The 24296-nt window shown below is 35.9% G+C and overlaps 1 protein-coding gene across 2 annotated transcripts in view; it reads left to right on the top strand.

Moving 5' to 3' along the window:
• macrod2 (mono-ADP ribosylhydrolase 2) overlaps nucleotides 1-24296 on the top strand; it is an 865478-nt gene that overhangs the window by 828447 nt on the left and 12735 nt on the right. For both annotated transcript variants that reach the window (XM_056470919.1, XM_056470918.1), the window contains one exon: nucleotides 11973-12035. In XM_056470919.1, coding sequence (XP_056326894.1) covers nucleotides 11973-12035 — 63 coding nt within the window. The remainder of the gene's footprint in view (nucleotides 1-11972; nucleotides 12036-24296) is intronic.

The raw sequence follows: 24296 nt of genomic DNA, 5'->3' as shown, positions 1-24296 counted from the left end.
CAACATTGGCTCTTCAAAAAGAGTTATTTTCCTACACTAGAAAGAACATATCCAATATATACTTTTAAGATTTTTCTTATGTTACATAAAATATGTTATTTTTTCTACATTTAGCCATAAATCTCTGCTTCTGCAGCACTCTCATAGACCAAACGTCACTATTTTATTCATAACATAATATAAAAAAGCATTTTTTTCCTATATTAAAAATAAAAATATTGCTTTAGGGTGTTGCCCAACTAGATGCTAACATTTCTGTTGCATATAGAAACATCAAACTTTTATGTTTTATTATTATAAAGTTATATTTTATATTATAAATTAATATTATAAAATATCAAATCATCAAGAAATAAAAGTTTGGTCCAAAGTGTACAATTTTTCTAGTCACTGAAGCTGTAGATCAGTTAATGCTATAGGCTACATTTAATGAGTAGTTTTTGGTAATACTTTATAATAACTGCAAACTATAAATCATTTATTAAGCATTAGCAAATAGTTAATTCACCATTTGTTAAGCATCAACTTATCATTATAAGATATTAGTAAGCAGTAGTAAGCTACAAATGCTGTATTTTTGACTTTTTTCATAATAATGATTTTGCATGTTACTGTTGTTTTATAAAACGAATCCACCTCTAGTTAGGAAATTCATCATTGTCTTTTTTTTTACTGCCAGACTGCATGCAGAACTCCAAATGTGGCGCTTTCTGTTCTTCCATTCGTGATCACATGGAGAACAAGCACAGCTGTATTATCATACTAAATATTTTTTAAGTTTCTGTAGTCTAACAAAACACTCAAGTTATTGAAGCATCTTTGGTGTTTTCCTATTTTCTATAAAAACCCAATCAGAAATCGTGGGTGTTTGACGTCATTAGCATGGCGAAATAAGACACAGTCTGTGTCACTAGATGAAAATGCTTCTTTCTCTAGATTTGAACACTCTTTGAAACATTTGGGATAATATAAGTACATGTCAACAAAATACTGTTCTAGTGTTTTTTTAATATATTTTAATGAAAACATCTCACACATTGTCCCTTTATGCAGTCAGTATCTGTAGAAGCAATGTGATATTCTTAAATTTTACCTGAATCGAATCTTTGGTCCAACTTTTCAACAGGTGCTATATGCTTGACTCAGTACATTTTTAAAAAATTCAGAAGCAAAAATCTCTTAGCCTGAAGGTGCCTATGAATAAGTCTGGCTTTGCTAATGGAGGGCATTTTTTGCGGCTCCTCCATTTCTCCACTTCTCTGAGATTTACTGCAGCGACTGCTGAGCCTCAGCAACTCTGAATCCAATCACAGTTTGTCTCCTCATCTCTCACTGTCTGACTGATGAAGGTGGTTTTTTTTTTTTTCGTTCTGAGCTTCAGCCTGTTTCTGCATGTCATTTTTTGATTATACATTGCAAGATTTATTTTGCCTGATTAATTCTGATATTACAGTGGTAATGTGAATCGACCACAGACTGTCGCACATGATGCTTGGAGAACTGATGGGTTTTAGATCAGTGCGAGACGTCTGAAGATAAGAGTTGTTTTTGGAAAGCTGTTTCAGGTTCTGTTTGTTGAGGACTGGTGGGAGAATGAGAGTGAGTGTTTTGAGTGTAAGACAAGCTGTAAAGCCGCAAACAAGAGACGTGCTGATGTATCAATCAATGAAGATGGGTGGGAGTGGAGGTTTGAGGATGTTAAGCAAAAATACATTCCAAATGTTGAAATAATATTTACTTTATGTACTTGATTTATATAAATCATTATTGAAAATTAATGATTATAGGCAATATAGGCCGTGAATATAGGCAATTTATATTGGTACATTTAAACAAAACAGATTTATTAAACAGATATATTTATTAAAATTATATTTTAGTCACCAAACATATTTAGAAATTGAAAGATAATACCATTAAATTTAAGCAAAATATTGGCAAAAAATTTTTAGTAAAGTATTTATAAAGCACATTTAACTTCAGTTTGGCACTGACCAAAGTGCTGAACAAAACCATAACAGACATTCTAAAATGATAAAATAATAATAAAAGTAATAATAAGAATAATAGTATGACAATAACAATGCACAATAAAGATTATAAGAATAAAAATGTGTCTAAAGTCTGGTCTTCAAAATAGAGAGAGAAGAAGCACTCGTGATGTCTGATGGCTGCAAAGTCTCTATCTCCTTTCAGTTTACGTCATGACCGAGGAATTTGTAGTAAAACCTTATTTGACGATCTAAGGTACCAAGGAGTTGAATGTAAGTTAATAAGTTCAGATATAAAAAGGTGCTTGCCCATTCCGTGCTTTGAAAACAATAAGTAAAATCTTGGTCAAATTAAACCTTCAAAATTTCAACAAAATTTCCCTTTTTTTGTGCTTCTCTTGATTTTTCCTCTTTTTTAAATTTGTATTAAATATTTTTCTATAACATACAAATTTGGGTGTACTAGTTTTTGGACCGTTATCATGAGTTATTTTGGCTTCAGTTCTGACCTATCTAATGTATATGCACAAATATAATATTGTATAGTCTCCTATTAAAAATATGATTTGTGAGGGTTGTACTTATACCCATTTTTTGTATTTTATGAATCTATTGTTCTTAAGTTATTTTCAGTGGCACTGCATCAGATACATATAGCTCAAACTTCCTTTTGTACATATTTTTTACTATTACTATTACTATTACTATTATGTGTGATACTGCTTAGTAAAATTACTATTGTTTTTTTAAATGCTTTTCTTATATAGATGTTTTGTCTTGTCTCTAGTTGAAATATTTAAAAATGCTTACGTCAAGAAGCATTTTCAAGACAAGAAAAAAATATTCTTGTGTTTTAAGAAATAATATGTCGAAATTAAATGAGTTTTTCCTTAAAATAAGCACAAAAAAAAATCTGCCAATGGGGTAAGCAAAAGAATTATATGTTAAAAGGAAAACCAAGATTATTTTGTTTACACCACTGGCAGATAATTTAGCTTGTTTTAAGGAAAAAACTCACTTAATTTTGACATACTATTTCTTCAAACAAGAAAATATGATTTGCTTTTCTAGAAAATGCTTCTTGATTTAAAGATTTGGTGTCACTGTGGTGCAGTGGGTACCTTGATCGCCTCAGAGCAAGAAGGTCGCTGGATCGAGCTTCAGCTGGTTCAGTTGGCATTTCTGTGTGGAGTTTGCGTGTTCTCCCCGTGTTCACGTGGGTTTCCTCCGGGTGCTCCAGTTTCACCCACAAGTCCAAAAACATGTGGTATAGGTGAATTGGGTAAGCTAAATTGGCCATAGTATACAGGTATGTGTGTGTGAATGGGAGCGTATGGGTGTTTCCCACTGATTGGTTGCAGCTGGAAGGGCATCTGCGATGTAAAACATATGCTGAATAAGTTGGCGGTTCATTCTGCTGTGGTGATATTTGGACTAGAAACAGAGTCATAAAAGCATTTTTTGAAGTGTAGGAATAGCATAAAAAAACACATCAAAATTTCCACAAATCAAACAAACATAATAAATAAATAATACAATATTAAATTAAATTCAAACATTCACCACAATGATAGTGTTCACACATTACAAAAGCATGTTTTGACCACATTTTCCATAGTATAGCCACTTTTAATAGAAATATAATGACATTTAGAGTTGTTTTTATGTTATTAAAGGGCCATGAAACCTCCCCTGTCTCAATAGGGTGTTTTCACACCTCTAGTTTGGAAAAAGTCAGGAAAGTGGGTGTGTCTAGCTCTGTTTAGGTGGGAGTGTCGGAGGAGGGAAAGAGGGAAGGATTTGGATAAAAATGGGAGTTTACATTTGGACGCAGGGGAGACAGTGACTGTGGAATGTTTGATACTGCACATCGTATAAGAGAAAAAAAAACCCTCAGCATTTCTCTGTAACTTAGATGCACTGGGTAGGTTGCGTCAGAAAGCAGTGTGTGTATAGACTGTCACAAAGTGCGGCGAAAATTCAACACGACAATAATAGTTTAATTGCGATGTTTACACTCGGAGAGCAGCATTTACAGTGGATCGTTCAGTCCATAATATAGTAGTGATATTAACGTACTGTAAACTTGGTAACTAAATCATTTTGACTAAGGTCTGTCATTAAACACCGAAAGAGTACTGCTGACGATACAAACTAACTTTGCTTTCTGAACGAACAAACAAAAGGCACTGATCACACGCACTTACCAAATCTGTAAAGACAGGACAATCAACACCAACTGAAGCCGCATCTTTATTAAAAGGAGACGAGCGGCAAATCCGGATTTCACCCTTTTCCGGATGTGAAAAGCTCTCGGGTAAAAAAAATTTTCCTTAGACACATATTTTTGTCACACGTCGCGTGCACTGTAATCCACACGTGAGTCCAGCTGTGCTCTCATAGCGGGAAAATAAAAACAAAACCTTTGTTGCCACACATTAATAAACACAACACTGACGACCAGTCTCTCCAAACTGTTCTTGTTTTTCTTCCACTTGTTTTGGCAACACAACATGGCGTCTCTCTGATAGGTTTGAACCAAGTCTTTCTCATGAATGAATGCAGCACACTTAGAGATGTCATAAGGTACTCCCAGGTACAGACAGCCAGTCTACCCACTGGAAGACACGCTAATATCTAATCAGCGTGACGGAACTTCAAAAATTAGTTTCAAAGTGGAAGAACTAATTTGCTTGAAATAACGCAAAAACAACCAATTTTCACTTTTTTGTTAAATATATATGTCCCAATAGCGTTTATAGCAGCATGGGACACACAGTCAACAGCTCAAAAATATGTGTTTTGGTGTTTCGTGACTCTTTAAAATAACATGTTAGGATTACTAAACAATATATTTTTACAAATGCTGTAGTTTATCGGAATGTTTGAGGTCTTTAAATTACTGAAGGCAATGTGAATGAGGTAAAAAAAAAAACCTTGAGAAAAGACTAAATGGAAAGAGAGTCAGAACACACACTTTGGCTCCCATTGTCTCTCGCTCTCAAGCACAGTGGGCAATCAGTGTTTCTCAGCAGAGAGGAAGACTCTTTCATTCTGGACACTTTTTTACTTCTCTCCAACCCTTTGTTTTCTCTCTGATATCATAGAGAGCCTAAAATAGAGTCGTTTTCCAGCTTAACTCTTGGAAATCAGTCAATATTCATCATTTGCTGTCTTGTCCTCCATTGTGAGACTGCACGCATTACCATAGTCATTCTTTTGCCTCCGTGAAAAGACTTTAGAGTCAGGAAATCTTCAAAAGAAATCATTGCTTATTTAAAGCGCTGCGCTCACTTATTTATTTGTTTACTTCTTCAAGCTACACCCTCAGGATTTTTCAGTGTAACGTTGCCCGGGTTTGGTTCTCCTGGGGTTTTGTTCCTTGTGAATTAACTATTGATGGTGGCCAAGTTTTGGAGACTGTGATAGTGACGCCATGGTGAAAGTGTCCTGCGGCAGAAGCCCAACAGTCTCCGCTGTGTCCATCTGTTGCTTGTGTTCGAGCCTTGCGCATTTCTCGCTTCTCGGTTCAGCAAAGCGCAGCAAGCAACAAAGGAAGACGCTTGTGCCAATAGCTTGATTTTAGTCACTGTCTGATGCAATTTTGACGACACTTTGTCTTTATTATTCATGTTATTTAATTTGGTGGCATATTCTGATTTCCCCCTCAGTCCCTAGTGTTGTGGAGGAAATATATTTATTTTATAGCAGCGTGACAAAGCTGGTTTTGTAGTTATGTAACTCATAAAAGTAATGACTATTTTACTACAGCAGTGTGCTGTGATTAAACAATAGTTTTATAACACATTGTTTTGCACGTCTGATTCATCTAAAATTCATGTAAATAAAAAGAAGAAAATGTTGGCAAGAAAGTGTATATTTGGTAAGTTTTGTATGTTACATTTAACTTAAAATTTATCATACTTTTTATCATGACAGCATCTTGTCATGGTAATTTCAAATAAAGAAACTCTTACTGGTCAAGAGACAAAGTCTTACAAGGTTTACTTCCAAATCGATTTTATTCTTTACAAAGAATAGGTCCGACAGTCAAGAACTCCAGGCTAACCAGACACCAGGTTTTATCTTCTTTCCCCTGCTTCAAGACCCACTTTGTTCAATTCAATTCAATTCACCTTTATTTGTATAGTGCTTATACAATGTAGATTGTGTCAAAGCAGCTTCACATAAAAGATCATAGTAAATAGGAACAGTGTAGTTCAATAGGAACAGTGTAGTTCACACTTTGTCACAGTTGACACCCAGTTCTCTTTAGAGCATCGGTGCCCAAACATTTTCTTATGAAGGGCCAAAAACCAAACTTGATTGAGTGTGGTGGGCCGAAGGCAAACATACCAAACTCTATTCCATTAAATTTGCCATGGGTCATTTCCTAATTTATTTAATATATAAAAATAACTAGTATACAATGGTTTATATTACTTAATGCAGTTTATAACTTTTAATTTTATACAGTTAAAAACAATCTCATTTGTAACAGAATGGAGTTGCACTAGTCAAGCTGCTCCTGTTTGATTTGCTCGCTGATGTCTTCTGCATTGTCCTCTATCCATTGAGTAACAATATTGTTGTATTTTTTAGAAACCTAATACATTTACAAACATGTAATTGAAACATTTAATTTCAGTTGGCTTTTTTGTAGCTCAGCATTAAAACAAACCAATAAGGTTACGTTGAATTAGAAATTACGATCTCTGTTAAAGGCATTCGCTCCAACCCTTCCGATCGTTCTTCCTCTCTTCTCAGACGGGATGGTGGGCCAAATTTAAGGTTGCCATGGGCCAACTTTGACCCACAGGCCCTAGTTTGGGCATCTCTGCTTTAGAGCATTAGATTTTAGAGCCAGGATTTACACTTATTGAATATATATGTTTAAAAGCAGATGATCACTTTCTGAATGACCCTTCTTGTCGTATGTGTTTTTGTATCATCTTTAGGAAGGCATATGTTTCTTAAAATTATGTTTCTAGTAGGAAAGATAAGTTTTATAGAAATTAAAGTTTTAACAATAATAAAAAAAAACATTTTCACTACAAAATTAATATACACTCTCAGAAATAAAGGTACACGATCTGTCACTGGGGGGGTCCATATTAATATTTCAAGGGTACATATTAGTACCTGAAAAGTACAAAAGTGTTCCTCTTAAAGTTTTCAGGCACTATTATATACTTTTGAGGTACCAATATGGACCCCAGATAAATAAAGGGACTAAGCCGAAGAGAAAATGAATGTATGAATAAATAAGTAAAATTGCAGTGATTTGTGGCAGCTTTCATAATGAAACATTTACATTTACATTTAGTCATTTAGCAGATGCTTTTATCCAAAGCGACTTACAAATGAGGACAAGGAAGCAATTCACACAACTATAAGAGCAGCAGTGAAAAAGTGCTATAGACAAGTTTTCAGGTGTGTAAAGTCTAAGCAAAGCATTAGTAAAAAAAATTATTATTATTATTATTTTTATTTATTTTTTATTTTTTTTTATTTTTTTTTTTGAGAGAGAAAGAGGGCACAGTTAGTGATATAGCCAGAGAGGCAGTTGCAGATTAGGAAGGAAAGGGGAGACTAAGCAGTTGCGTTTTTAGTCGTTTCTTGAAGACAGCAAGTGACTCTGCTGTTCTGATGTAGTTAGGGAGTTCATTCCACCAACTGGGCAGATTGAATGTGAGAGTTCGGGAAAGTGATTTCTTCCCTCTTTGGGATGGAACAACGAGGCGACGTTCATTCACAGAACGCAAGTTTCTGGAGGGCACATATATCTGCAGAAGTGAGAGCAGATATAAAGGAGCCAAGGTAGAGGTCACTTTGTAAGCAAACATCAGAGCTTTGAATTTGATGCGGGCAGCAACTGGCAGCCAGTGCAAACGGGTGAGTAGCGGAGTGACATGTGCTCTTTTACAGAACGTTTAATATGTGTAAATGTTTTAATAATGATAAAACAAAGTATTTTTATATTTAAAATCTCTCTCAATCTTTGTTAAAGGGATAGTTCACCCAAGAATGGAAAAATTCTGGCATCATTTGCTCACCATGACTTGTTCCAACCATATTTGAGTTTTTCAGAAGATATTTTTAAATATCTTTTTAAAGAAGATATTTTAAAGAATGTTGAAAAACTGTAATACTAGCAAACAAAAAACAATATTTAAATACTAATACTATGGAAGTCAGTGGTTACAGATTTTCAGCATTCTTCAAAATATCTTATTTTGTGTTCAACAGAAGAAAAAAGCTCAAACTGGTTTGGAACAAGTCAAGAATGAGCAAATTATGACAACTTTTCAGTTTTGGGTGAAATATTCCTTTATGAATTTACAAGTTCTTGAGTTGTTTTTTTATGACAATTCTGTAATTTTAAAAAAAGCTGTTTTGTTTTAGTGATTTTATCATTAAGTTTTTAACCCAAACCATTTTACCCAAATTTTTCTCAAAACAACATTTTTTGAAGCATGACCCCCTGTCTCAGATTGTCAACAACCTGTTGCATGAAATGGGAAGTACTGACCACTCAAGCAATCTCTGTGTACTTGAGCTTGGTCACTTTACTGTGACTCTCCTCTGGATTGAGCGCTGTAGGGAAGCTCCTCTGATCCTCCATCCATAGCGGCTTTAGATGGAGAGACAGGTGGAGGCAGCGCCTTTTTAATTGGCTGTTTAAATGTGACTCTCCCTGTTCAGTTTGTGCATCAGGGGAAACTGTGGAGGTAAAGTCTGTTAGCCTGTGGCGAGGGTTTATCACAGCACTATTAGCTATTGCCCTGGGCTTGTATAAAGCAGCGGTCCCTCAAAAAGCCTGGCAGTAGACAAATTATAAGCATACATGTAACTATTTCTGTGTCCACATCCTGCCCCAAAACTGTCTTCAGATCTTGCTTTGTAGCAAAACCGATTAAATAACACAGACAAGAACAACATGTTTTGTACTTTTAGGTAAGATTGTGGCATGCTCAAGAGCCATTTCTTTGTTTTAGTTTTATTATTAAGATTTTACAAATTAGAGTATGCTTTGAAATATTCTTTTGATTGCAATTTATTACAGTATACAGTGAAGTACAGAGCAGTATTAATTAGCTAAATGTATTTACTACATGTATATGGTTAGAGTTAGGATGTGGGTTAGGTTTAGGGTTGGTAGCATTTAAACATGTACAAGTATACCATAAACTAAAGTGTTACCTTTTTTAATGTTTATTTAATCTCTGTTATTTAATTATGTCAAGCATTTTGTTATGTAACATAAATAGATTATTCTTGTTTAATACTTATACTAATTAGTCCTTTATGTTTTCTGAATGCTGTTATATTTTAAAGCTTTGCTGTGGAGTGAGAGGAAACATCATTTTTAATGCTGTTTGTACTGTAGATGTTTCATTTATTTTGGGTTACCAGATATTTATTTTGCATACAGTAATTATAAACTGCAACAAATAGAGCAATGTAATTTTGACTCAGTCAGCATTTTCATACTCATTAATTGTAGTCCATGTTTACTTTAATTATTTTTAAAACAGTGTTTCTGGGATTTTGGTCTTATTCAATATTACAAATACACACTTTTTCCATCTGTGCTTATGATTTATATGAACTCTTTGAATCTTCTGATTGCTTTTGGAGTCTCTAAGTAATTTTTTTTCAAGGCACTTGTATAAAAGTTTGCAGAAAATACAGTTTGAAGAACTATCGTCTAATCCCTAAAGGGACTTTTTTGAAAAGGGAAACCTTTTTTTGAGTTTTACCCATCCATTTACTTGACAACAAAACTTGTGACTAAAATTGCGTAAATTTGAAAGCAGGTTACACAGTGGACATTTTTTAAAAGGCACATATTTGACCTCTTTTACAAGATATAAGATAAGACTTTGGTGTCTCCAGAATGTGTCTGAAAAGTTTCAGCTCAAAATACCCATCAGATTATTTATTATATAACCTAAAATCTGACCATTGAAGACTAAAGACTATTTCGCTGTTTTTGTAGCCTGTGGCTTTAAATCCAATTAAGCTGCTTCTCCCCGTCCACCGCTCCCACATGTGAGACTGCTTCTCATGCATTATATCAGATAAACAGCCATCAGTGATAGAGACAGACACACATGAAGCTGAAATAAGGTCACTAGTCAAAAAACCAAGTATGTTTGTTTTGTGTATATGTGTTGGAGTCTATTCAAGCCTTTCTGAAACAATGAGTCACACATAAATGCCGTTTGCAGTACAAACATATATATGTGCGTTTACTTACACCATGCGGCCGTGGTGATTTTAGCGGTTAGGAATTAGATAGCGAATTTACTGTCTTTATTACAAACAGGCTGTTTTAAAAACATTTTAAACATAGAAAATTAATTATTGAGGTGCAGCTGATCACAGAGAGTTGTAACATATGTTTTAATCCCATTTTTGTGAAACCACATTCCTATGTCACGTTGCGGTGGGCCTCAAAATCACTGGGATTTGGATCCTATTTTAACGTCTTAAAATAATGTCTTAAAATATTTAAAAAGAGGCTTGTTGGGTTTATATCACTCCAATATGACAGTGGACACATGATACATATACTCAGTTCTGTCCAAACAGCTTACAAAAGTTGATGTTCATCATAGGTGCCTTTTAAAACACCACCATCATCATGTTTGTGTAAACACCTGAAAACTATTTAAAAACAATGACATCATGGATATGCATAGAATGTGTAGGAAAGTGTAGATTAAACGCATGCAGCACAAACAAACATACTGTAGACAACAAAGTCTACCATAGCATGTGGTGAAGTATGTGGTAGTGTAGTTGTTTACTTCATATTACAACCAACAGTGGAGATGCATCTTGTACACACACTGCAAATTCACATACACATAAGCCAAAGATGGTTCATGTCCATTTCCCTACAGCTACTGTTTGCTAAGAAGGGTGACAGCGCCAAATACTGGGCTGGCATGTAATACCATGTTTTTGGCTTTCATGGAACATATTGAAAATGCTGTCATTTAAAAGTGGCCATTTTTTACATCATTGTCTTCTTAATTTAGCCAAAATTTACTGTATATAGCAAAATGCTAACATATTAGATATGCGTAATTTAATTGATCAAAAGATTTACATTTCTTGATGCTTCTAATATATAACAAAGTAATGTTGAATGTGGCCACAATCTTGTGTATACAATGCTCTGAATTGTTAATGCTATAGTAATTTATTGTCCACATTTTTAGAGTAGACTTTTAATGAAATCTGAGCCATATAACAGCTTCCCACACAGCCACCGCGCCACCATTGTATGAGTTCACCCACATATATGACCATCACAAACTTTCCTCAGCCTCTACACCCATCTGCTGATGGACCCTAGACTTCAAACACAGCTGATCCACCTGTCATTTGTGCCCCGCTCCAGCACCCAGAATGCATTGTGTCTGCTCTCCATTATGTAGTCACCTATGGCCCACAACCCTGTTAGCATCAAAGCAGGGGGAATGTAGGAGAAGAGGAGTCCTGCTCAAATAAGCTGGAAGCAGCGCAGCTTTGAAGATCTGCTTTTGATCAGCGAGTTCATCCCTCCCACAGCCCTCCAGACGGAGAGTGTGTGAGGAATATGGAGGATCCACGGCCAAAGTGAAGAGTGCCGAGGCATAGGGCGCACAGCTTATATTCGATAATGGCAGTTTTGTTTTGTTTTGCTCATGCCTATTCATTTTGTCCCCCGCTCCCTCTCAAAGCCATACAAAATCCATTAGAAGTCACATCCAATTTGGGCGCTTTAATGCATATTAAACAAAAGGAAAACAGCGAGAGGAAGAAAGCCACAGACGCTTTGGCGGGAACAGGCTAAATCTGTGACATATTCACTTTGAAAGCTAGGGCTGCTGATGGTGTTGCTTTTTTGGAAGCAGTTTTTAACCTTCATGTTTTAATGGCAGTCACGTTCAGAATATTCTCTGTTTCTCTTCTCTGTGTCTATAGACTCAACAAAGAGTGCTGACACCGGGCCGGGCACCAGTCAAGAGGATCGCATGGAGGTTGAGGGTATGTTTGAAATTGAGTTAAATAACACAAACCTGGTTCAGAAAACCAAAATCCCATCAGTAAAGCCTGAATTAATTGTACACATAAATGCATAACCTTTCTAGGTGTACTTGATTTGGCCAGTATGCATAAACAGGCGTTGAACATGCTCTATGTGTATTGTGACTATTTGAAATTCTACAATTCTGTGTTTTTCTGTCAATATGGGGTCCTGTGTTTACATTAATGAGGAATAAAATTAACTTAAATGATTTTAGCAAATGGCTGCAATATAAAAAATTGTAAAAATTTAAAGGAGTCTGAATACATATATATATTTATAGAAAGAAAGAGAGAGACTATTCAACTATTAAACACCCTTCATCGTATTCAAATCCTAATGCCGTGCATTTATTTATGATAATAGAAATCAATTACATTTCTGGATATTACAATTTTTGTACAGTGGTCCCTCATTATACGCGGTAGTTCTAAAAATAACCCACTGGAGGCGATATAGTGAACTTTATTTTTTTACAGTTGTTATAGATGTTTTAAGGCTGTAAAACCCCTCACTACACACTTAATAGACTTTTCTCAGACAGGCATTACCATTTTCAGACTTTTCTCTCTTATTTAAACGTTCTCAAAGTTCAAACATTCATAAAAAAATAAGTCCAGTAGAATGAAACCAAAGATTAAAGCAAAGGGTGTCGCTGTCAGCCAAGGGTTCATAAAGCTTTTTAGCTGCAGCCACTCATCTACAAAACTAAAGCAGCCTCCATCCTTAAGGGGGTTGCACAACGGATGTGCCTCACACATGACAGTTGGAAGTAACACACACTCGACGCACACATTTGCATGTTATTTAAAATGAAATTATTCAGATGGCGCTCTGTGGTGCGGCAGAAATATGAACAGTGTTCTGATTCGTAGCTGGGCACTGCAGACCCTGTGAACTCTGATAAAAACCTATGTTTAGAATTCTAAAATGCATGGCGCTGCGTTGCGCGGCACATCCTTAGTGGTCTTTACGATGGTCTTGCTGGGGACAGTTACAACCCATTTTGCATCCTTGTTGAAACTCTGCTAGTGATCGAAGATTTATGTTAAATTGGCAAGGAGACATGGAGGAAATTGATTGACTATGGTCTACAGCCAATCAGGACGCAAAACACAATGCTGAAAAAAAAAGCGTCAAATTGCATTAAAAAAATCTGCAAATCTGTGAGGCTGCGAAATATAGCGAGGGACCACGGTATTTAATAGACTTAAGTAGCCATCTTTGCTTGATCCAACAAAAAAATATCAACTGAGAAATCTGCTGTGAATATATTTTATTATATTCAGTGGTTTGAGGATTAAGAGGACCTTCTTTCAGCAGTTTGGGGTTGTTGATTTTTTTTTTTTTTTATATATACATTTATTGCAAGGATGCATTACATTGATCAAAAGTGACATTTAGTACTTACATTGTTGGAACAATTTTAAGTAACTTTTCTTCTTTTGAACTTTGTCCATCAAAGAATCAGCAGAAACTTTTTGAAGGTTAACGTAGGGAAAAAATATGGATTTCATTTGCATTTTTGGACACGAGAAGCCATTTAAAAACATGAATTTTTTAAGACATTTAAGAACTTCCTCTGTTCTCACATTTCTTTCCATCAAGGTCTAAAGGTGCTCACGAAGAAGGTTTTGGATCCTGTTTTGTATTGCTGTAACTTTTACTGGTGTGTAGAATCTCATGTCAAGGCACAGGCGGTGGGTCAGGTTCAAAAGCAGACCACACATTATGCTAAGTCACTTGTTCAGTTTTCGCAGCAGGTCCTGTTACCTTTGGCAGCTGCGTTTTTGCAGCTCTTGAGGTCGTGGCAAAGGGGATGCCCTCTCTTTCTCACTTCTTTCACTTTTATTGTTACTTTTTTGTTTTGTGCTTTTGAATTATTTTTTGGAGTTGTAGTCATCGTTTCAAGAAGAGAAGCTCTTTAGAAGAAAATATTTTATCATTTACATAACAGTCAATTATTTCATTTAAAGCTATTTTAATTTGAATTCTTCTTTTGAGTCAGCTTAGTTTGAATGATTAAGTAATGAACCATATTAATCTAGTTAATAGCAGCGGTTTATTTCAGTTATTGTTATCTCACAAAAATGTTATATAGCTTTTGAAGACATTTATTATAAAAATGTGAAAAATTTAAGACTTATATTAAAAATAGTGTGTTAGTAACAGTCAATTGTAGTTGCATGGGGATTTTTAGTCATTTAGTTGCTACTGACCCCATTAAATGTTTGTTCTCATGCACTCATGCAAGGAATGCTTGTAAAAGGAACCTGTATAGTTTGTCATATAAAGACCTAAAATTTTATTAGGAAAATATTTTTGTTACATTTGTTGACTCAATGTAGGCCTATATTTTGTCTAAAACTAAATTATCAAATCAAAATAATTGGAGGTTTTTTATGTTATAAATGTGTGTTTATTCTGTTTTTATTTATTTATTTATTTTCATAACAATATTGTTATACTTTTATTGTCATTATTAATTAATTGTACAATTTTATAGGCTTTTTTATTCAACGATGTGATCTAGTAATCATTTAAAGGTGCAGTATGTATGTTTCAAACCCAGTGGTTGAACTAGGTATTGCATTACTGAATCAAAACACACGCAAGCCCAGGTTGCCAGATTGAGGACCAACAGGAGCGTGTCACTATTAAGCCTAAAGGCTGATTTAATTTGTGTTCTATATAAAAGCAATGGCGCATGATAGAAGGTATATTTTTCATATTAAAAGGAGTTTTTGTTCTAACCAACACTTCGAATTTATATTTTAGAGACGGTTTCTATTTCTTACAGCTGAACAACAGAAAACTAACAATAATCACCTCAAGTACACCTCATGTGCTTTATTCAGTGTTAAATGCTAATAATGTGAGTTTGAATGCCATTTCACATGACATTTATTGCCATACTATTGAAAAGAGCAGCAGATATTTCACCTCAGATCTTGAAAATGAAATAAACCGTTTGAAATTGAACTTTAGACTCAAAACCAACACATATCAGGGATTCAGCATCTACATTTAATAATGTTAAACCGGTTTAATATGTATTAATTAGATCTTAAACTTTACCATTTTGTGAGTGAATGCATATTCTGTGCTCCTGAATGGCTGCATTTCAATTTCTGTTGTGTTTCGTCTAGTGCAAACAGCTAAATTGCTTATCGCTGCAAATCTCATCATGTAGCATGTTGTTAGGACACAGAGTTACAATGTAATCTGCTCACCTAATGTTTACGTTAGTAATATTTATATTATTTGCTAATTAATAACCTCATGTGGAACTGAATCTGCATCTCATTTTGGAGGCTGCTACTGTCCACCAGAGGTTGCATTTTGGTCACAGACGCATGCTTTTTTGAGCCTTTCTGACTGAATGAATCAAATTCACTGTTTTCCAACAAGGCAACCTACGGGGCTGAAATATAATTGGCTAAAGTGTGGCTAAAGGGTGGGTTAAAAAATATAGAGGCAACATTCTGGCACGTAATGCACATTTTCAAAGCAGAATATCTGACTTCACCATTGTTTTTCAGATAAACATGAATGATCACTTAGCATGTTTCATAAATATCTCCAAACATATGATGGAATTTTTATGTTTTAGAAGACATTCAGCACCTTTAACTGCATAGAATAAAACAACATTTTGCACATTTGAATAAAAGAAGTCAGGTTTAGACAAACATGAGTTTGAGTAAATGATGACAGAATTACCTGCCCTTTAAACTCATGTTATATACTAAGCTCATCGTATGCATTTTCATCAACAAATGGCACATTTATAATCAAGTCTACTATTTTACTCCCTCCTCAGCCTAATATGCATTAATGATCCACCACCAAACTCCCCACTCAATTCTCCTCAGCACTTTCAATCTGACCCTTAAACCAGGTGACCCCATGTTCTCCTTTTACTCTGTTTTTTCCTTTGGTTTTTCCAAGCATGGCCTTTGTTGGCCCTGAGAGAACTGGAAGCTTTTCAGAGCCGGAGAGGACCTCTTTCTTGCACAATGGCAGCTCGTCAAAGCACATCTTGTAACTTTAGGCAAATGCGATCTGAATACAACGCCACCGGGCTCTGTAGAAACCCTTCGCTGTGTTTCTCACTCTGCGCTTTGAGAGGGCGGAATACAGATGAGAGGAACCACTTGGCTTTTCACTGAGGAACGTGCATGAGACGGATCTGTGGTATTTACTCTCAAACCCTCCCCACAGGGTTTGTTTCCACTCAATACCTTTTAATTGGCTCTAATTGTTGGAAGCTTCACCATCACACAGCGACGCCATGAAGAAAAAGCCCCGCGCACAATCAAGTGCCTCCCAGACTGCTTTTCCCTTTCTCCTCCTCTCCTCGATGTTGTTCCAGAGAAAATATGTCTGCCCTCACCCCGCAACCTTTGAATATTTACATATGAAAATGAAGTTTGCTCTCCACATTTAGCACTTCATTAGCTCTCATGGTCTGGCTCTTTGAAAAGGTTGCCCTCCGTTGTTGCGCGTGAATAGGCCTGGAATTACATTGATGTGTGTTTTAATGATGAGCCGAGCTCACACAAAGACGTACGTTGGTCTGAAATGTAGCCATTCACTTGCAGATGGAGCTTTTTACATGTTAAACAACGATTGAAGGCCACCCTGAGCTTCTTGTGATGAAGTGAGATGTATCAACTCATCTTTTCCAGATGACATGAGTTTTGATCTATTATATCACCTTTCAAGCGAAGGACGGACGGATAATTCCTTGGACTTCTGAGGTATTGAGTGGTTTTACCCAACAAACCTCTTGTGAATGTAAGGATGGCTGTAAGCTTGTTCTCTTGTTCTTCTTTCACTCGAGTTCCTTTCCATTAACCTCCTGAGTGACATGTGAAAAGCGTCTGGCGAGGTGCTTTTGTGAGTCACTGGTTCGATTACATTGGTCCTGTGCCCCAGTTAGGCCAGGGTTATTGGTTTGGTTGTTTGTGTTCAGCCTTGAGCTGCCAGCCCACTGTGAGAGTCAAACAGCCTTGAGGACTTAAACAATCCAGGTATGGGAGAAAAAGGTTATAAATGAAAGACCAAGAAGCATTCACTGGAATGGTAAACATTGCAGGTGCCTCCACTCTGTCCAAACTCTGCTAAAGCAGTTCGGGTGAGTGCAGAGTTGCACTTGACAGAGTTTCACTAGACATCCTTGCTTTTTCAGGCTTGTGTCTTTGGAAACTGTGAGAGTTAAGTCAGGGGTAGTGTACATCTAGACCGTTGTTATTGCAGAATAAACACAGACCGAATGAACAGGACATGGAGCAGATGGGTCTTGAATCACCCTGAAGGGATTTATTTTGTTATAACAACTGGATGGATGTACAATTTCCTGTTTATGACTAGTTCACGCTTAACTGGCTGCAGAATAAAAAAAATGTATATTTATTGGCACACTGAAGACTAAGCATCCACAAAGAAAACAGTTGCTGTACACAGTTGAAAGTAGTCCAGTCATTCCACTTATTACACTCATTTTACTATACAAATTATAATTGTGGGAAAAGATATGAATTTATTATTAAACCGTTTTGAAATGTTAGCTGTTAGTTATGTTAGAATCAATGTACTAAGTATTCGTTGAATGAACACAGCAACAGTATAACATTATTAGCTATAACAGCATTGCAAGATTGTAACTGAGAGAGTGAAGGATATCTATTTAACATAATTAATGACATAATTCATTAATTACACCAAATATTGATTTGAGTTTTAATATTTTTTAGCTCAACAAACAGTTAATTAGCATATGAGCAATTCCATTCACTTTTCACCAAAACAAATAAAACCCTTTATAAGTTTTTGTGTTTGCTTGTACTGCAAAAATGTCTATGTCAATGCTTTCATACAAGTATATTTGATTTACCAAAGACACAAAAAACTATTTCACATAAGTCACGTCCATAACGGAGAGACGTCACATCCTTAACAGAGATTTTCCTCATAAATGCAGAAATATTAAATAAAATAAAATCAATTATTTTTGTTTCATAGAGAGCCAACTCGTATCCTTTTAATTAGCATTGTTTCTTTTGGGTTGTGCAGTTTAATTCACAGAATTTCTACAAAAAAGTATGTTGTATACTGTAAACTTGCAAACTTTTTTGGTCACACCCATAACGCATGCTTATTTTCCTCACAAATATAACAAAAATAAAAAAAAAATTTACTGGTGGATATTTTTTCTGATCCCACAACTCTGTGGTTAGTTGTTTTGGAAAATATAAATGGATGTTACAATATAATGTTAACATATACTTTCTATATGAATTTATGTTTTGGGATTTTACTGAAAATGTCACATCTATAACGCTGGAATTGCTCATAAGCTCTTTTATGGCGTACTCATATTTATGTGCCTGTTGTTATATTCAAATAGACGACCTACTGTAGTGTACTTAAAATCACATGCAGTACCATTAAAAATGTAGGGTTTGTAAAAATTGTGTTGTTGTTTTTTTATTTTATTTTAATGTCTAACAAAAAAAAAACTACGCTCACCAAAGCTTTACCCAAAAGTAGGATTTCGCCGAAATTAAAATTCAGGGGCAAAACAGAACATTTTTGATCCACTTGGTTGAAAACTTAAACCAAAATATTTTTATAAGAGGTTTAATATGTATTAATTAGATCTTAAACTTTACCATTTCATGAGTGAGTGCATATTCTGTGCTTCTGAATGGCTGTATTTCTGTCGTTTTTCGTCTGGTGCAAACAGCCAAGTTGATTATCACTGCAAATCTCATCGTGTAGCGTGTTGTTAGGACATGGGTTTACAATGTAACCTGCTCACCTATTGTTTACGCTCATAATATTTATATTATTTGCTAATTAATAACCTTATGTGGAACTCTGAATCTGTGTCTCATTTCAGATTCTGCTGCTGTGCACTGGAGATCACATTTCGGTCATGGACGCATGCTTTTAGAGCCTTTCTTACTAAATGAATCAAATATGCTGTTTTCCACCTAGGAAAACTGGGGTGCTGGAATATAATTGGCTAAACTGGCATTGAGTGGGTTAAAATAACCAAAACAAAGACAGTGTTCCATCACCGAAAACACATTTTCAAGGCAGAATATCTGACGTTAGCATTGTTTTTCAGATAAACAAGTATGTTCACTTAGCATGTTTCTTAAATATTTGCAAACATATTTAGGTATTTTTATGCTTTAGAAGAGTCAAAAACTTACATACCGCACCTTTAATAACAATAATAATTCTAAATTTTTAACTTTGACTGTGACTCACGGGCTCTGTTGCTCTTGCACTTTGGTAAGAAATCGGCCTTTACATGACGGAATGAAGTGAAGGGAATAGGTTTCGTAGCACATGCTTTCTGCATCTGGTGCTAAAGCAACTTCACACAAAGCAATGACACTTTTGGGCAGTGGGATACAGCATAACTTTTTTTTAACTTCTACTTTTGGCTGTTTTTCTCTTTAGTTAAAAAACAGAAAATACGATAATATTCAGCAGCCAAAAATGTGTTGCTTCCTATCCAAAAGTGACCATTTACTCATTGACTTACCCTTAAACTGTTCCCAGCATGTATGAGTTTCTATCTTGTTTAACATTCATTCATTCATTTTCGGCTTGGTCTCTATTTTAGAGGTCTCCACAGCGGAATGAACCACCAACTATTCCAGCAAATGTTTTATGCAGTGGATGCCCTTCCAGCTGCAACCCAGTACTGGGAAACATTCATACACACTCATTCTCACACACACACACACACACTCATACAGTATACTACGGTCTATTTAGTTGATCCAATTCAACTATACCGCATGTCTTTGGACTGTGTGGGAAACCGGAGCACCCAGAGAAAACCCACATGAACACGGGGAGAACATGCAAACTTCACACAGAAAAACAACTGACCCAGCTGTTTATAATGATCCAAAATACAGCCAAGCAAACTCTCAAATATTTTCAAAGAAAGAATATGAAGCTGTAGAATGGCCTAGCAATCACCTGACTTCAACCCAATAGAAAATACAAATTCAGGATCAGATTTGATAGACGAGCCCCAGAGAACCATAAAGATTTTTACCCTGCTGGGTTAGTTGGCATTTCTGTGTGGAGTTTGCATGTTCTCCCCGTGTTTGCGTGGGTTTCCTCCGGGTGCTCCAGTTTCCCCCACAAGTCTAAAGATGTCTTAGGACTGTGCGGGAAACCGGAGCACCCAGAGAAAACCCACACAAACACGGGGAGAACATGCAAACTTCACACAGAAAGCCAACTGACCCAGCTGGGACTTGAACCAGCGATTTTCTTGCTGTGAGGCGATAGTGCTAACCACTGAGCCACCATCTATTCTAAACGGAGCACAGCCCTAATGGTTACCATGCCCTTTTTTCCTGTGTCCTGTAGGCATATACTGTATATCGTATCCTGAGAATTTCTTCATGATTACTACTGTACACTTCTGCTTTGGCCACTGTCTGGGACATCATTGTTGGGTTTGGAGGGGATGAGGAAAGATGTTGATGTCCGCCTGACACGACCGGTCACTATTTGTGCAGTGCAGTCGATTTATGCTGCCTAACAATAGACCCAGAAGCCTCGCACAAGATCTTGAGCGAATGGTTGGTGGAGGATCTAATTTTCTGCTTGTCTGAATATGAATATGACTTACATCTGCCCCCAACCCCTCCTCCCATTCTCTATCTCCCTCGCTCACTTGTTTCCTCTACCGTGCTTTGTGAGTTGCCCTGCATAGACTGTAAAGATACCACCCACACGACAAGACCATCAAACTTTCATTACGCCTAAGTGCAGTTAATTTCAAGGGAAGCATATGAAGCAAAGAACAGACGACAGTTTATTGAAGCTAGACTTGAGTTTGCTCAGGCGCTGTGCAGATGAGAATTTACTGAGAGTCCAATGAAATTTCTCAGGTAAATAAGGATAAATAACCCAAGTATTTTATTTCACAGCACTCGCATAGACTAAGATGAGATGTTTAAAGTCTATATCCTATATTCTTCTAATAATGAGATAAATATCATTATTTGTGACGATTTGATACAGTGGCATGTGAAAGGGTTAGTTATCCCTAAAATGAGAATTATGCATTTTTTACAGCACATCCTAGATCAATAAGAAATTAATTTATATTAAGAATACGTAAAAATATGTATTACAAAATACTAAAACATTCATTTTAATCTGTTATTTTTTAATAATTAATGAACATCTGTGATATTCATTCGTCTTTTGTTTTTGTTTTGTTTTGTTTTTTTGTTAAGAGCTATATGTATCTACACTATGTTATACATACAGGTGACCATTTTTCTCAAAAAACATATTTCTAAAGGTGTCGTTGACTTCAAATTTTTCCCAGATGTTGGTAACAACCAAAGAAATCCATATATGCAAATAAAACAAATCAAATTAGTTTACATTAAAATTAAGTTTTTCTTGATGAAATGAAATGATGCAAAAGTATTGAACACATGAAGAAAGGAAGGTGTAGAAAGGGAGTGAAAGCCCAGACAGTAGTTAAAATCTCTCAGTATTTCTTTAGCAACCCTCTGCCCTTCGTCGTTGTGAATTAATATTATCTGCTTCAGTCCAACATCTACATTACCAGAATGATGAAGATGAAACAAGGGTGGACATTTCAGGATGACAATGATCCAAAATACAGCCAAGCAAACTCTCAAATGTTTTCAGAGAAAGAGTATCAAACTGTAGCATAGCCCAGCCAATCACCTGACTTCAATCCAATAGAAAATACAAATTAAAGATCAGATTTGATAGACGAGCCCCAGATAACCATCAAGATTTTTACACTCTGCTGAAGTCTGTGAAAAAAGGTCGCTGGTTCGAGCCCCGGCTGGGTCAGTTGGCATTTCTGTGTGGAGTTTGCATGTTCTCCCCGTGTTTGAGTGGGTTTCCTTTGGGTGCTCCAGTTTCCCCCACAAGTCCAAAGACATGCGCTATAGGTGAATTGGGTAAGCTGAACATTGTCCGTAGTGTATGTGAGTGAGTGAGTGTGTATGGATGTTTCCCAGAGATGGGTTACAGCTGGAAAGGCATCCACTGCTTAAAACCTATGCTGGATAAGTTGGCGGTTCATTCCGCTGTGGCGACCCCAGATTGATAGAGGGACTAAGCTGAAAAGAATATGAATGAGTGAATAAAGTCTGTGAAAAACTCACACTTGAGCAATGCATGTGACTTCATTGTCCATATGAGAGACGTCTTTAACCTGCCATCACCAAAAAAGCCTTTAATATAAAGTATTAAATACATTTCAGTTCAGTAATTTCTCCTTGTGTCATTTCATTGTTATTACACATAATGCATTTTTATTTTTATTTATTTTTGTTTTGTATTATTTTTATGTTTGTATTTTTGGGGTTTTTACCAAAATCTGGTTCAATTTCATGTCAACAGCTCCTTTAGAAATATTATTTCCAAGGAAAAAAATATGTCGTGTTCAATACTTCCCTGCTGTATAATTTTATTTCCTTTAGAGGAAGTATTATTTGTTTGTTTGTTCTTATTTCTACCCATAACAAAGTTTCTACCCAAAACTCAGTTATAGAATAATGTTTTGTCCTGTATTTCATTTTTCCTAAAAATTCTTCCTTGCTGAGCACTAGTAGTCTTTTTTGTCACATGAAAATAGCCTAATCAGTGGTAGCCAATCATTTTATCAAATTGTCATCCAGTCACATTTCTATATCAATCAAGTCACAGTTAGTGAAGGCTGTTCCAGTGTCAGTGATTGAGAGCAGAAGAAATGCAGTCACATGGTGATTTACTATAGTTATAGCAAATAAAATATGAATAAACATGAGCAGATATGTTAACAAGACTGTACAACTTTCTGAAAACTTCTCCAATTTTATAAATATCCATCCTGAATCTCCATCCCATATTCCACTTATTCAAATTTGGCTACCCTAACTGAAATAAACGTGCAATGGTTGCTCAAAAATCTCTCAGATTTTCTTTTTCTGAAGATGAATGGAAGTATCATGAGTTTGGACTGACATGACAGTGAGTAAATGATGACAGAATCTTCATTTTAGCCCTTTAAACATCAGATTGCATCAGAAGCATGAAATCTGTTAGCTTCTACTGTAGGTAGACGATTCAGTTGTTTTCTCTCACATTTCTGGAGAAACAGACTCAAGTGCCCATCTACCCTCCATGTCACATTTCACAGACTTTTTCCTGCTTGACAGCCTCTGGCTACTTTATTTGTTTCACGGCATGTCAGACTCTCTTCCCCGAAAGACCGAACTCATACTGTTGTTGTCGGCTGAAAAGCTAAATTAGAGAGCTGGCGAATTTGCACTGCGTCTCCTGCCGTACGGGCCAGCAGTTGGAAGCGAGCGCCGGTATTGATTGAAATTCCAGCATCGTGTTTTAGTTTTTTTGTTTTCAAAGGCTGGTTGTTGTGTTGTGATCAGCACTGCTTATTAGAAACCCAAAGTGGCAGGGCTCCCTCTCAGGCCTGACATTATTATAGGAAAGAGAGAGAGAGAGACGGTGCATCAAGAGGAGCCCGAGTCTCAATTGAACTTCCAGCTTCATGAGAGTGACAGCCTTAACTTTCTCATTTCAGTACCTGTCCATGCACTTTAAATGCTGTCTACTGTTCAGAATAACTAAAAGTGTTAAATGTGGTTTAAAGGCAGAATCTACACAGCAAGTCGTTTCCTTTATCAGATTTATTTTTTGTCTTGTTGATTGAATAAATAACCTTAAGATGCATAAAACAGAGCATGTTTGTAATAAAGACAGTAAAATCGCCCTGTAATTCTTAACCGCTATGATCACCATGGCCACATAATGTCAGTAAACACTAGTGTGTGTGTGTGTGTGTGTGTGTGTGTGTGTGTGTGTGTGTGTGTGTGTGTGTGTGTGTGTGTGTGTGTGTGTGTGTGTGTGTGTGTACTGCAAACAGCATTTGTATGAGACTCATCATGTCAGAAAGGCTTGAATAAACTCCACCACCAATACTAAGCTGCAAAGAAAATAAATGAATGAATGAATGAATGAATGAATGAATGAATAAATGTTTTCTGCATATACAGTATGCATAATATATAGTGTATAAGTATATTTGTGTATAAGTGTATTTGCTGAATACCTAAATATTAAGAGAAGCATAAAATGAAAATAAGTAAAACAGTATAAACAGGATACACATCGATTTACAAAAT

Source organism: Danio aesculapii, chromosome 13 (genome assembly GCF_903798145.1).
Source record: "Danio aesculapii chromosome 13, fDanAes4.1, whole genome shotgun sequence".
In the NCBI taxonomy this organism is placed as follows: Eukaryota; Metazoa; Chordata; class Actinopteri; order Cypriniformes; family Danionidae; genus Danio; species Danio aesculapii.
This window is presented reverse-complemented; position numbering and strand designations above follow the sequence as displayed.